This window comes from Chelmon rostratus, chromosome 20, assembly GCF_017976325.1.
Source record: "Chelmon rostratus isolate fCheRos1 chromosome 20, fCheRos1.pri, whole genome shotgun sequence".
NCBI classification, from domain to species: Eukaryota; Metazoa; Chordata; class Actinopteri; order Chaetodontiformes; family Chaetodontidae; genus Chelmon; species Chelmon rostratus.
The window spans coordinates 16144191-16159182 of NC_055677.1; the positions used below are offsets into that span (position 1 = coordinate 16144191).

Sequence of the window (14992 nt, forward strand, 5' to 3'; positions counted from 1 at the left end):
AGAAGGGTAAGCAGGAGTTACAGGACAGGGAGATGGGAAACACAAAATGAAAGCTGGGACTGAGATCAGTGGCACACCAGACTCCAGATCAGACAGCTGCATATTCAAATCATGTCGGGGGTTAAGGTTTTAACACACACATACAATATTTGCTAATGGAGCCCATTTCCAATCAGGGATTCTTTTTAAGTTGCCAGGTTGGTCCACTCTGGTCCTTTAAACAGACATACTGTATACCCCTGACCCACCAACACCCACTAACATCTCTCTTTTGTCCTCAGTGGAAAAGGGTACAATTGGCATTCATTCCCGGGTCATACACCTTTGCAACAGGAAACATGACAATTTTTACACTTTTCCATCACAATGCACCTTGAAGCTGTGGGAATTAGTCTTTAAATAGCCAGGAACATCATTTGTTGTGTTTTTACAGTCTGTGGGAACGATGTCCAACTGCGATTTCACTCTTTGTATCATGCAAGATGCGACACTGCCAAGACAACGAGGACAGAGAGCTTCTCCTGATTCGAGGGGAATCGTTCAGTCTGCTTTGAGTTTTAAAGAGAGACTGAAGTAAACAATATAAAACAGTAACTACTTGGTTGTATCCAGAGTTCTTGCCGCGAATTGGCACAATAACAGGTATTCACCATCTTGAATAAACAGGGACGTCAGGGCATTTTTTGGCATTTCTAAGCTATGCGAGATCAAGTGCAGTGCATTGCTTCGATTGTACTGCTTCTAACGGTTCAGGCCAATGATTAGCCGGATTATCTGAACCAGTGAGTTAAGATAACAAAACGGTGTCCTCACCATCACAAGGCTGTGGCTGGGATAGGAAAACACAAGCTTAGCAGCTATCAAGGGCTCATGTTTGATATGTCAGCATGGTCAAACATTTGAATGGAGCCACATTATCTCTGACAGAAAATACCATTGAAGAACAAACGCACACACATGCCTACATAGAGAATACGTCCATTCCTGCATACACACCCATAAATTCACCTAATGCTAAATCTGTAAATGATTTGACAACAAGAGCAATTTCTGTTATTCAGGGAAGTGGATAAATACAGAAAATCCCCCCAAAATGTTTAAAACCACATCAGCAGTGACAACAGAAATGAACCCTGACCCTAAAGGCCCCAACACAGATTATTTGTAGCCTGGAAACCAATCATGCCATAGCTTGGCATGTCTATGGCATACTCAGACTTTGGAAGTTGCCATTTTGGCATGCGGCGTGCTAGCGTTGTTGTGTTTGCAGCTACTACAAGAAATTCTCCCAGCTATGTCTGTCACACTCAAAGCTCCATGCTTTCAATTCAGCATCCAGACTAGGTGCTCTCAGATTTGCATGCATGCATGTGCTGTTCCCTCACATGTGCGTACCATATGTCAACACCTGTGCGTTCACCTGAGACGCACGCCGGCCAGTGGGGAAGCCCTAAGGTCATCTTAGCCTGACCCTGTTTGAGAAAGATAAGGCTCTCGGCGTGGTGTCATCGTCCTTGGAGTCATTCACGTGAGCAGGGAACCTCGCCAGACAGTCGTTTAGTCATTCAGCCAGACAGGTTGTTACGAAAGTACTCTCAAATGCTCCTCGACATTGACCCACATGCAAAGCCACACAAAGTTCTGTGGCATGTACAGTGCAGTTTGGACAATTTTCAGGCAGTTTTTATTGTTGCTCTGTACTGTAGTGTACTTTTAAATAACAGAGCTACTATGAAGTTATTATAAAGTTAAACTATTCAGCTTTAAATTGAGGGATGAACAGTTCAGGAGATACAGACCTTTTTGTACATAGTCCCCAAATTTTGAATGGCAGGAGATAATGTAGCATACGCTTTAATAGAATCATCATATTGAATATTTGGTTACAAATCGTTTGCAGTCTGAGACAGAAGTCTCCAAGCCACAGAAATCAGACACTTGATATGTTCCCTGTTGATGCTCTGCTGGGCCTGTACTGCAGCCAGCATCGCTTCTTGCTTGTTTTGGGGTTGTTGCCAGGTGAAGAACATCCCAGTGTCTGGCTATAAAAAAAAAACAAAAAACACAGTGGTATGTTTTTGATCATTGTGCTTCACTGTCTATCAGTCCCTCGCTGTTCATCCAATATGAATGGGAACACTTTAAAACACCCTTAAAACAGAAAGTCATCACTTAAACCTCTTACTGTCTGTCAGTCTGCTACAGTTCAGTTCCATATGTGTTTGACCTGAATACCAAAATAAAAGAAAAAGAAAACTCATCACTGTCTAGCTACTTATAGACTGTTCTGTATATGTTTCTACACTGACTGAGCTATACTTACACTGAAGTAGTTCTTTAAGATCATGCGTCCACATTTCTAGACTAGTGTTTAACTACTAGTCTGCTTCTCCCATTTACTGTCATGACTATATACCACTATAAACAGGCTGTTACCAGCCTCCATGTGAAATTACAGGGTATTGTGCACTGTGCAATCTGTTTTCTGCAAACACGACTGCATGTTCTGTTATTGCTGCATATTTTTGACATTGCATATAGCACCTGAAGTCGTTCCCCAATTTGATGCGTCAGTTTCAGAAGCTTGAGTAAATCACTGTCTTAGGTCTCAGTAGACGGTGAAGGAGTGCAGTGCAGGCCAGGGGTGCTGACAGTCTTTTCTGGATGTTTGGGCAAACTTAAGCTTGTGACTTTCAGAGCAGTGCGTGCACGCAATGTTTTAGTTGAATGCTGGCAACAATTCTCCTGAAAGGAGCTCGCACGAAAGCGAGGACACCGTTCAGTCGTCTGGAAGACAACACCGTTTCAACCAGCTGCAGGACAAAGGAAGAAAGAAAAGACAGACCAAGATCCACGAAGGGAGGAAAAGCAAAGGGTAGGAAACTGAGGAAAAGCAAGAGGAGAGTGCAACAAGAGGAAGAGAGGTTACTGAGTGCACATTTCTCCCCTTCTTTCCCGGCTTTGTTCCCTGCTGTGGTAGAAATGAGCTAAATCACTGCTGCTCGACCACAGTTGAACCATAGACCTAATCTTACTCAGTTACCATCAATCACATTAGGTCCCATCATCCAGCAGGGCCTATACAGCTCAGCCAAGTACAGTCCACTCACATGATAATCCCCCAATTATCTTTCACTACTGTAATATTCCTCCTCACATGCAGCAGCTCCTCTCTATTACATAAGCAGGGAGCCGCTGAGTGTGGTGAGCTAATGAGCACTGACAGTCCTTCCAGCGCCGCTTCCCACTTTCTCTTTGCGGTATATTTCTGTACTGCTGCACTGGCTGTACGGCCCTCACCTGAGAAGAGATGAGGATTAAAAACTCCAGTTTTACTTGAAGCAGAGGCTGATGATTCCCAGAAGGGGGGTTCGAAGCAGTGCATTTGGAATTAAATTAAATTGCAGATGCTGAATAAGCAGTTGAAACTTTAACTGTCTAAATGACAGCATTGCTGGTCCCTTCATTGAAAATGCAGAGACAGAAACAAGTATCTCTAATGTATGTTTTTGGAGGGTGTCTTGTCTTTAATTTCTTCTACAAATCAACGTCAATTTGGTGCTTCAAACACTATGTTACAACTCCAACTTTGCCCTGCAGCAGAACAGCATCTAACCTGAGTGCTGCTACAGTGCTAAAGGCAATGATTTATTTGTTTAACTGGTGTGCTATATCATATCGTTCACCAGAAAATTGCTATAATTGCTGTAATGAAAAAAATAAATCGTACTGTCATAATGCCAACATTCTGATTTGCTGGCGGAATTCGGTCACACCGTTACACACAACGGGCGTAACAAGCATGGCTGAAAGCGAAAGTAGCGTCGTCACCAGTGTCGGTTCCAAGAAAGGGAGCAACTTCAGTCGTGTGGAAGAGATTTGGTTCCAAAGATCAGATGTATAACAAACCACTGCAACAACTGTAAGTGCAAGAAGCCTGGAACAACAAAAGAGGGCAATAAAACAAACTTATTTCACCATCGCGAGCAGCCAAAAGAGAGTTAGTTACTGGTTGTCCATACCCCTCAGCCAATATATCTGTATATCTATAAATTGCAACTGAGCACATTAAATGTGCATTTTTAAGATGCTGAGTGCACAAACGCATCTATTTCCTGTCTTCCCAATAGTTCAAGGACTGTACACTCAATAGGAAGCTGCAGCTGGTTAGCTGAGCTTAGTATAAAGAATGGAAAGCTCTAGGATGCTTTCAAAGCTTTTTTTTAAAGCGTATTAAAAACAACCATTTGTGCTGTTTCTCCCTTCCAGTCTTTACACTAAAGTGAGCTAATTGGCTGCTATCATCATATTTACCTGCTTACTAACAACAGTTTTACCAATCCTCTGAGCCCATGTAGTAATCTCCTTTATCCAGTCATGTGTTCACAAAGTGGTGAACCTCCCTCCATCCTTGCTTGTGAACGACAACCAATCAACCTGTTTACCTGTGGAATGATCCAAACAGGTGTTTTTGGAGCATTTCACAACCATCCCAGTCTTTTCTCCTGTCTCTGCACGGAATTCAGAATACGCATATATTTTATTTCCACTGTGGACACACTGGGCTTTAATCATTTTGTGACTGATGTTGCATGCATCTGTATGAGATATAAACACAGATAAATCATTATGTCCTGGCCTTCCCAGACATCCCAGAGCCACAGGACACAAGCTCATCGTGTGCTGCAGGGATATGGGACTTTGCTTAACCGTTTTGTCCCCTAAGGATATTCTGCATGTGTGTCTTTCAACAACTTGACTTTGCTGTGACATGTCTGCAAGGCTGAATGTGTGGAATTTTGGGAGGAAAAAAGGGCAATTATGTGCTTTTCGGCTTTAGCCTACATTTAGGTTTGACATGAGTGGCTGTGGGAAAGTAGGAGACAAATAGGATCTAGAAATGCAGCTCTTCGAAGAGTTAGAGCCACAAATTATGGATCAACTTTGGCTATTCTTTTGTTTTATGTCCCTGACAGTGGACCAGATGTGAGCTGAGCCAGGCTGGAAGAGGATGGGTAAAGATCCGAACCTCCCAGTCACGTCTACGTGGTGTTTTGTATGCCAACAGGAAAGCCCGCAAAATAACATCTTCATATTGCTCCTGCTTACATGACTAAAATGTGGTAAATACACGGTTATTACTTGGCTGGCCGAGTGCTAAAAACAACAGTCTTGGGAACAGAAGGCAGGATGAGAAGCTTAATCCTTCATGACTGCGCATACTGTGGACCAGATTGACTCTGAAGCTAATGGTGCTTGAGTGGCTGATTGACGCGTACTTCCTGGTCCCCCCTGAGACCGTGACAAATGCCTCAAGAGTCCCCGGAGACGATCAGGTACACCGGCACAGCTTGAGACGCTGTCTGGGCTCAGCTAATTCAACACAGCTATTTCAGAGAGGATAATAAGTCCAATTTCACAGATCGCTGATATTACTGGCAACTAAGAGCAAAGGCTGCGCAAGTGAAAAGCATCACAGAACTTCCACAGCAATACATGTGGCAAATATCTGTTCAACTCAAGGTGGCTGGTGCACATTAAGAGGCAGATAAAGACACTGGAGTCAGGCAGAATGCGGGGGGAGGCGAGATCAGGCAGACGTGAAGTAGCTGTTGAAGAGATGAGTTTTCAGCTCGAGCAGGAGGAGGGGTGTGCTTCTCATACCTTATCAGTTTGTCTCCACATACATCAGATAAACATACAGGTGAATGTGAATCCTTGACAACAACAAAATCCATCTATCCTGACTTCCTCTTAATGCTCTTTCACACTTTACCTTCTTGGTTTGGTTTGAATGTACTCTGGTGCATTTGCCCGTTTGTTTGGGTTTGTTTGGATCATGGATGTATAATTACCACTGGCGCAGGAGGCCGGGCTCCGTTCGTTCCTATGAATGTTGCTCAGTGGCACATGAAGCTAAAAAAGCCACTTCCTGCTGTAAAGAAATTACCCGGATGAACGCATTCTGGACTCTGGGGCCCACAGAGCACGAGCACCTGAGACCTCTGCCAGCCGAGCCTGCTGGCTTTATCCCTCCGTTAACTTCAGTGGCGTTAAACTGACTTAATCGTGCAGCTTTCCCAGACTTTCCACATGTCACCGCTACCATAGCCACTATTAAACAGCAGCATGAGGAGGGGGGATTTTCTCTCATCAACCAGAAAGTGACAGCAGTAAAAACAGAGGTGTGTTGAGCTTGTATCTTACTCCTTGTATTTCAGCTGTTTCTCATTTAAAAGGTGTAATGTTGTAATGTTATGCTAAAAGACACCTGTTTTTGTACTGCTTTACCTGTTCTGCATTATTCGTGAAATGAATCAAGCTGCAATCTCGACTAATGATACTCAGATCTGTTATTTCTTCACAAGATAAACAGAAAGTGCTGCGTGACCTGCTGTTAGTCCATCCAGTTTGATTTAACGGTCCATGTGATGACATCACCAAACTGTCCAATTAATGAGATAGCTGTGGGCCTGTATGACTCCACGTTTACAGGCTCGGTTGGTTATAAAAAGTGTGTATTTTTTTTCCCCTCCATGATCCTGACCTAATGAACCACAGTACAGCTATAAAAGCAACCTAAGATAGCAAAGTAATTAAATTCAGCAAGGCCTCCGCATCTTCATCGCATCAAATGTTTTTGACAACATACCTTATTCTCACTCAAACATGAACCAGCAGGGTCTCCACTTCTGTACGCCACTTTATGTGAAGCGCTCCTCAGTTGCAGAGTGTGCCTAGGCAATCTGAGGCCTCTGAATCGCGGCAGATGCTTGTTTCCCTTCCCTTCGTTTCTCTGTTCTTCATGCTAAAGCTGCTTCGCCCAAGCTGACGACTGTCTCAGATGAATTATGTATGATTTACGTACTTTTTTTTAAGGCAAAAGGAATAAATTCTGTTTTCAGCAATTGAATACATATTGCATAATGCATTATCTGCATGCCATGGGATGTTGTTTTGCATCACATCCCTTCACACACTTGTGATTTCTGTTACATTGTAAATGATTTAATTAAGAGTTTAAGCAACACTATGTCATTGTGGGCAGGAATATCATAAAACTCGAGTGACCTATGTGTGATTACATCCTCCTGCAGTCCAAAGGTCTTGAAACGTACAGTATTTAGTGTTGACCCAGAGTCAAGTGTTCTCCAGAGGGGAAGCCTACACTTCTGCATTTACAGTATCACTGCATGGATCAATGGACCGGTCGCCTCCATTCTGCTGAACCGTGGAAAACCACCCAGCACTGGTAAACAGAGCAGTGCATGTGTGGGATTGCTCGTGTGTATCTAAGGAGGAAGCGCTCTTCAAGAACGACTGTTAATGTTGACCTACTTCGTCACTGTTTGCTATCACTACGCAGCGGCCAAAATTCGTCTCATCCAGGAAGTGAAAGTTACCTCACCTGTCACCACGTCGCGACAGTGCAGGCGTGACCTGAAGCATCTCTTAGAGTGAAAGAAAGTAACACTGTTTGATCGGGTCTATACTCTTTCTGAGACCTGCCTAAAGGTCTAACACCGAACACAGAGAAGAAAGAAACAGCTTGGCAGATCCAGCATGGGCTCATCAAGGTATTCCAAGGCGCTGAAGAGAAGCTGCAGCGCTAACGTGACTCCAATGCTAATACCACCCACTGGCAGGGAGGAGAAAGCGCTGTCACTAACCATGGAAACAGCACCAAACTTCAATTCATTCATTAGTGGTTTAATGGGCTTCAAAGCGCGGCCACTAGAAACCCACAAAGGGAAAAGCAATCAGTGTCCTGGTCAGGCCTCATTCAGATTTGGCACAGGGCTTTCACACACTCATGCGTTCCATCATTTAACAGATGAATTTTGGATGAACTTGTAAACTTTTTTTTTTTTTTGTCAGCATGTAATTGCAAAGGGCAATGAGTGCAGAGCAGGTTTCCTCCATCTGCAGACAGGGCGATCACTGCACTGGCCTGCACTCACTCCACAACACAATCAACTGTGCACACACAGTTTTAAAATGTGTCCAACAGTCAATCTACACTGTAATAAACCTCATTTGTAACTCAGGAATAATTAGCTGGGATGCATCCTGAGTGTGTGTGTGTGTGCACGTGTTTTAATCTATATTTTAACAGTAATATTTAAACTGCAGTATTGGCGCATTTCCACACACACTCTGCTGGTTATTTTGTTCCCAGCTCACTCTCACTGGATGAACTGAGCGCACTTTCTGCCGCCGCAGCTCCTTTTGAATTTGAATAACTTCCATGTTTCCTGAACTTGACACAAACTTGTCTAACTGAACTTCCTCGCTGAAAGTCGCCCCTCTTACGCGTCGCCTGATAATTAAGAATGAATAGTTTCCCACTCTGTCCCTCCACCAGGGGCCCCTGGGGGTCCCCACTGGCTCCGGCGCTCGGGGCAGCCGCTGGCCCTCCTCTGCCCGCTCTCTCCCTCTTCCTCAGCCCGTGGAAAGCGCCATGTTGAGGCTCCAGTGTGGGTGCAGACGGCCGCGCAGCGTACACAGGGCGAAGCGTTACAAAAGCACACCGGGGCAGGGCTCACTGGGGCGGCGGGGTGGGGGCTTACCTTTGCGATCGCCTTCTTATACCTCATGGCCGCTTGTTCGATAAGGTTGTAGACTGTTATATTCCCATGTCCACACGGAACGACCACCCGGGTCCTCCCGAAACACACCGTCACTTTCATTTCTCCCGATCCGCGTTAATTCCAATGAGGAAAAAGCCGCGTCAAAACGCCCAAAACCATCCCCGCTGCGCGACGGTTAAAAACCAAAAATCCCGGCTGTTGCGAAGTGAAGTTGCGTTCGTGTCCCGCGTCCTCCTAGAGAGAAGCCCAGCATTGGATCCGGCGGCGGGGCTGGGTGGCGTCCTCCCTGTGCCGTGTTGACTCACTTACAGAAACTTCCCAACAAAAAGCCTCTCCGGCGAGGGCGCACAACTGGACTGACGGTGCGAGTGCGCCCACATGTCGGAGCAGGCTCCGAGAATGTTTCCTCCACCAGCCAATGCGGTGCAGCCTGCTGCTGAGGGCGAAGCCGGCCAAACTCACTTTCTTATCACACAAAGTTGCGTAATACATAGATGTGTAGTGTTTTTCACTGTGGACTCTGCACGAGGATGTTGTTCTGGAAGTCTTATAAATAAAGTACTGAACTGTATTGATCTCACATTGTCATGGTGATTAGCCTAACAGACATCAGGGCTGGAGAAAAATACCTTCAGCCATGTTTTTAGTTTCGTTTCTTTCAGTGGCTGTGATCTCGATTCCAGACCGAGAGACCTGGACTACCAGGAGTCCTTAAAACCATGGGGCTAGGGCCAGATTAACCTGCAAGGGGGTCCCTGATGGAAAAGTGAGTGGTGGGCCACATCAAGCTCCCCCACCACACACACACACACACACACACACACACACAATACCCCAATCCATTTTGCCAAGCATGCCAGAGAGTAATCAGTATTCCTCAGCTGGAGAACTACTCTTCCTCATCTTATCTGTGTGCCTGTTAATTTGTGATCATTTGTTTAAACGCAAAATTAAGAAGCTGCACATAGTGCTGAGGACAGATGTGAATTCTGTCCTGCTTCACAAATTCACAAAGCTTCGGTGTGGGATTCCTCTGGAGCCAGACAACAACTTATCAGATGCAGATCTGTCAGCTTGACAGTCATGGTTTGGTAAGTCTGGCAGACTCTGATCCGGGCTCAGGTTAAGTGCCTACTGCAGGCCTATTGTATTGTACAACAAGTATTGCGCATGTTAGCACACTTGGATTTGATTCAGAGTATCTGTGAGCGCCTGGATGATTCAGCACATGGAGCACACAAACAGACGGTGAATGTCAACTCGTATGCCTGAGTCACACTGAAGGAGAGGAGCTCCTCGGCAGAACGAGTCATTAGAGTCATACACGTGTTCTGAAGGAGCTGCAGAGAGCACGCCAAAGTCTGGCTCTGCACTGATAGCGACGCATATATTAATGCTATGTATATGAGTAAATGGCTGAACTGCAGTGCGATATGAGGAATCTGCCTGCGGCTGGACCCACGATGTGACCCAGTTTGCTGGTGAAAGCTGCAACCTTTCTGTGGAGCTCCCCTCTCTCCCTGCAGCTCTTATTCTTTATGATCTAATGTCGTGCAAATGAGTGAACATGAACAAGTGCAAGATGGACAACCCTCAAACTATACTATTTCATTGCAACATATAAGTTGGCTGAAAGGTTAAAGCACTGCTCACATGCTTTTTTATTACTAAGTCTTTCTATCTCTTTTCCTTAAACATCATTTAGCCTGGACAGGGCTACAGGGACGTTAATTTCATGTGATTTATATGCTGTAACACAAACTTGTGGTGCAATGGTGCCGCATCTGACTCCAGATCAGGAGGTTGTGTGTTCAGATCCCACCAGGGTCAGGCTACGGGTGCACAGCAGTACACTGATTTGTGCTGAAGTTAATTGAAAGACTGGACCTTTCTCAATGCATGTGGACACTTTGACACCTCATCTCAAACACTTTAACACTACCAACACTCCCCCTAGAGGCAATCAGAGGAAAAGCACTTCCCAAAGGAGTGAACTGTTTGATGACTCTGTGCGAGGTTTCTTTATTAGTATCAACTGTAATTAAAATTATTAAATCAGAATTAATGTCAAACCAACATCTGAAATGACTGGAACAAGGATACAAATAAATTTACTAAAGCACTGTGTTTTTATTTATTTAACATCATGTCTGGTGACATTTGAAAGAAAATGAAATAGTCACACTAAAAGTTTCATTTCAGGACATTTCTTTTGTGAATTTCATGCATGAAATCCAAATTGACCATCAGCTTGAGAGCTTGTTGCATGTCACTGCTTTTCCCAGGTCACTTATTTACCCCAAACTGCAGTAGTAAGACAAGTCCCGAGCCTGAATGTCCACTGCACATCAGGAATGCAGGGAGGAGGAGCGAGACAGCGGCGGGAATGTGTGGTTGTGTGCGGTGCACTAAACTTTGGGAGAAGTGCAATTGCAGCTAAAGTCAGGAGTGAGGTCCAGGCCCACATTTCCTCGCCGCTGCTGTCTTCACATGTCAGGAAGTTACATCTGGGATCAAACACATGCATCACGCCGTGAGGCCTGTTCGCCGACTGCATCAAGTGACAGATACATCATAAATAACACAATAATATGACACGGTAATGTCGGGGTAGAGTAGAGGATGAGTGGTTGGAGAAAAGTTTGGCTGTTCTGGGAACTATTTCTCCAGAGCTGAAAAACTTCGATGTCAGATTGAAGCAGCGAGCTGTCCTCCATCCAAATATTTACACATGAGGTCTAAACCTGAGATCATGTTTACCTCTGTGAACACACAGCACAACAAAATGTCCCACTTTTATTTCACCGTTGTTGAGAATCTGAAGTCTTGTCCTGTTGGGAGAGCAGGGTGGCAGTGCAGAAGACAACAAAGCATTTGTGTGTGCGTGTGTGTGAGAGAGAGAGAGTGAGTGTGTGCGTGGGTGTGTTACTTCCATAGCAGACGTGCCCCAACATGGTCGCAGGAGCGGAGCAGGTCATTCCTGACGCATCTCTCTGTCATCACACACTTACCTCAGCACAGGAGAATCCAACACACATACACACACACACACACACACACACACACACTGCATTTATATGGATTCATCTGTACACACATGTCATTTACTGCATCCTTCCCCTACCTCCACCGCAGCCCTGACCCTTTTATTGGTAAAACACGTTATTGGTGAACATGTGGATTTACAAGTTAACCAGAGGAGAGAGCGTCAGGTGGTGGTGGGGGTGAACCAGCGCTTTGAGGACTGCTAATAATAGAGATAAGAGGCCGTCATCACAGCCTGAAATCAGACATCATGTATCTAGGGCAGGTTTGCTAATCACATGCATTAAAGGTATTTTCTATAACAACCCTTGTGACCTTGTGGCGCAAGTGGTACTGTGTCTGACTCCAGATCAGAAGGTTGTGTGTTCAGATAACATCAGGGTCAAAGCTTAAGTGCCTGTAAGTCATATTAACACATGCTTGAGTTGGCTGAGTCCATTTTGAAAAGCAGCCCATTTCTGAAACACACTATGAAGAGACTGATGCTCAACATGAAATAGCTTCAACACAAAATACTGTCTTTCAAAACATTTTTTTTATTATGTAGATCTCCAGTATAGCCATATCTACAATCTGAATCATCTGTCCTCATAATCTTTCTTGCATCAATGCTCTGGAGGGTAAATAAGAGAGGGTTGACATCAGTGCTTGGTGACTTCAGTGCGCTCACATTATTTCTCTAATTCTTGCCTGCTTCTGCACCAGCTTAATGTGAGGAATCATACAAAGATACAGTAATTCGCTGATATTGCCCCAGTTGCAGATGCAGCTTTGTCATTTCAATGATGCTGAGCGATATCTAACATTATATAAATCAAATGTCTGCTGATCATCGCAGTCTGATGCAAGCTAAGGCATGTGGATTTCCACAAATAGAGGGTCTAATCAAGGTTTCCCATTAGTAGCTGTTACCACCGCACGTTGACTTTATAATAAATTATTTATGGCTCAAGGCCATACAGCCCTGCAGTGCAACCCTAACTCTGACCAATGCACCAGAACATGAAAAATGTGGTAAAGGCTTTAAGCTGTTAAACCTCAAAGCCAACATCAGGCTCTGTTCATGGCTTTGATTGTGTCATGTTAAAAAAAAGAATTCTATTTTTTACATTATTTCAATATGTGCATTTCAAATTCGTATAACATCAATGCTGTTCACTCACCAGCAGTTTGATGTTTCTCACAAACTGCAGTGTTAAAATAAGCTTCACTGCTGCACCATGCAGTATTTCAGAAAGCACAAAGGCTCCACCTGCAGGAGACCTAATGGTCACAGGGTAAGAGCGCGTCTGACTCCAGATCAGAAGGTTGCGGGTTCAAATCACGTCAAGGTCAATGGTTTTAAGACTAAATCCACTAATTCTGGCACCTAACAATCCAGTCCCTCCACTCGACAGCAGAATTGATGTGTGATCATTGATGAGCTGCTTTACCTGCCTTCAAGATTACAAAGAGTCCACCTGCAGGCTATTGGAAGTATTACACCTCGTCTTCTGTCAAGGAGTCTTCTTTGTGAGGATTAGGCTCAGAGCCTGTGCAATTGCAGTGTTTGTGTGGACTGTGAGCACTGAGAATGCTGTTAGCACAGCCTTAGCACTCTGATTTCATGGATTTGCAAATGCTGCCCGGTTGATGTTTTGCACGCACTTTCTCTCCTGTGGAAGGCGATAATGGATATTTTGAGCGGACACTCGCAAGTACACCCCGGTCTTCAGAAAAATCTACACATTTCACGATGGAGAGAAGATTAATTTCTGCTTTCCAGCAACGAGAACTTCAACCACGCAGTTCAAAAGCCAGTTTATTGCTGAGTCATAAAAATCATGGTGTGAAGCTGGAACTGTTGGCCAGTTCCTTCCTAACTTTACTGATTTATTTATTTATGGGCTTACAAGACACCAGACAGCAGATCAGCAATCTGGTCACATGACAAATTATAACACAGTTCCACAAATTCAAAAGGAGAACGTTTCTCTGTTAGCTGCAAACCTCCAGCGGGGTTATGAAAAAGGATGTTCAGATGGAGGGAATAATTTAATGGCTAAGGAAATTCAAGATATTCTTCCCAGTAGGGGAATAATCAGTCTCTGTCAAGATAACTGTGCTCCATATAGAGTCCATGTCAGTAAGCTCTCCAAAAGTTCAGGGAGGAAAAACTCAACAAGAGCATGGTGGACTGTTCTATACAGGAGGCCTCTAAGAGAGAAGTCATGTAACCATTGGCAATAATGAAACAGAGAAAGAAGGAGAGGCTACGATGGCTGAAGCTGTCACATCCCAGTAATGAAGGATGTGTTTTGACCTCTACACATAGGCAGGAAAAATAAACTGGTGGGTTATTTTTCCAGTGGGTAAATCCAGCCCTGCGTAAATGCTGCTATATTCGTGGCCTTGCGTGTTGACCTGTACACATAAGCACAGAGCACTGTGTGTTGTGCTGTCCTCTTCTCACAAATGTTTCTTTCCCAGGAGACCTGATAGGTCACAGGGTATGACCTTGTGGCGCAACGGTAGCGCGTCTGACTCCAGATCAGAAGGTTGCGTGTTCAAATCACGTCAGGGTCAATGGTTTTAAGGCTAAATCCACTAATTCTGGCACCCAACAGTCTAGCAGTCCCTCCACTCGAAAGCAGAATTGATGTGTGATCATTGATGAGCTGCTTTGCCTGCCTGTAATTAAAATTACAAACCAATGCTGCCTTTGCCCATAATTGCTGATGTATGGATGTAACGCCTGCATTCCTGCAATGTGAATATAATGTAATCTTAATTAAAATGTCTGCTGCACTTGCATGGGGTTGCTTCCCTCTTGCAGCCCCGAGGAACTCCATCAACAGATTGATGAACATGCTGAATGTGAAGGGTGAGAGTCTTGGTGGATATGTGTTGGACAAACTGTTGCAAAACTGCAACCCAACACAAACTGCAGTGTGAACCATTACTAGTCTCTACGGTTTATCACATCACTGACACAGCTTCAACAAAACACTAAAATTATTGGTATTAAAATCAGAGGTGTTTAGTTGGAAGTCGTTATTATTTTCCAATATAACGACAGCAGACAATTGTGCATCAATATCGTGGTCATAATTTTTAGAATACTGCATTTCAAAACATATGACCCCGACGTGATTTGAACACGCAACCTTCTGATCTGGAGTCAGACGCGCTACCGTTGCGCCACGAGGTCCTGGACGCAATATACTGCTGATGAAAGTGATTAGATAACTGTAGGCGCGTGCCACGGCGCGAAATATTGTTCTTCCGGTTTGCTTTAACGTCAGCGCTTGGATTAATACATTAAAATAAACAAACACAAACATGGGAGAACACGCGATGCATGTAAAACACCGTCA

General features: G+C 44.4%; 1 protein-coding gene and 2 non-coding genes across 4 annotated transcripts in view; 1 reads left to right on the forward strand and 2 right to left on the reverse strand.

Moving 5' to 3' along the window:
- Window positions 1–8971, reverse strand: part of LOC121623719 (partitioning defective 3 homolog) — a 323624-nt gene extending 314653 nt beyond the window's left edge. For both annotated transcript variants that reach the window (XM_041961133.1, XM_041961132.1), the window contains exon 1: window positions 8571–8971. In XM_041961133.1, the coding sequence (XP_041817067.1) occupies window positions 8571–8690 (120 nt within the window). In that variant the 5' untranslated portion in view covers window positions 8691–8971. The remainder of the gene's footprint in view (window positions 1–8570) is intronic.
- Window positions 8972–14129: 5158 nt separating this feature from the next.
- On the forward strand, window positions 14130–14201 carry trnaw-cca. Its single transcript has one exon. It is a non-coding gene; the product is annotated as a tRNA-Trp (tRNA).
- A 553-nt stretch (window positions 14202–14754) lies between these two features.
- trnaw-cca lies at window positions 14755–14826 on the reverse strand. The gene has a single exon. It is a non-coding gene; the product is annotated as a tRNA-Trp (tRNA).
- Window positions 14827–14992: the final 166 nt, after the last annotated feature.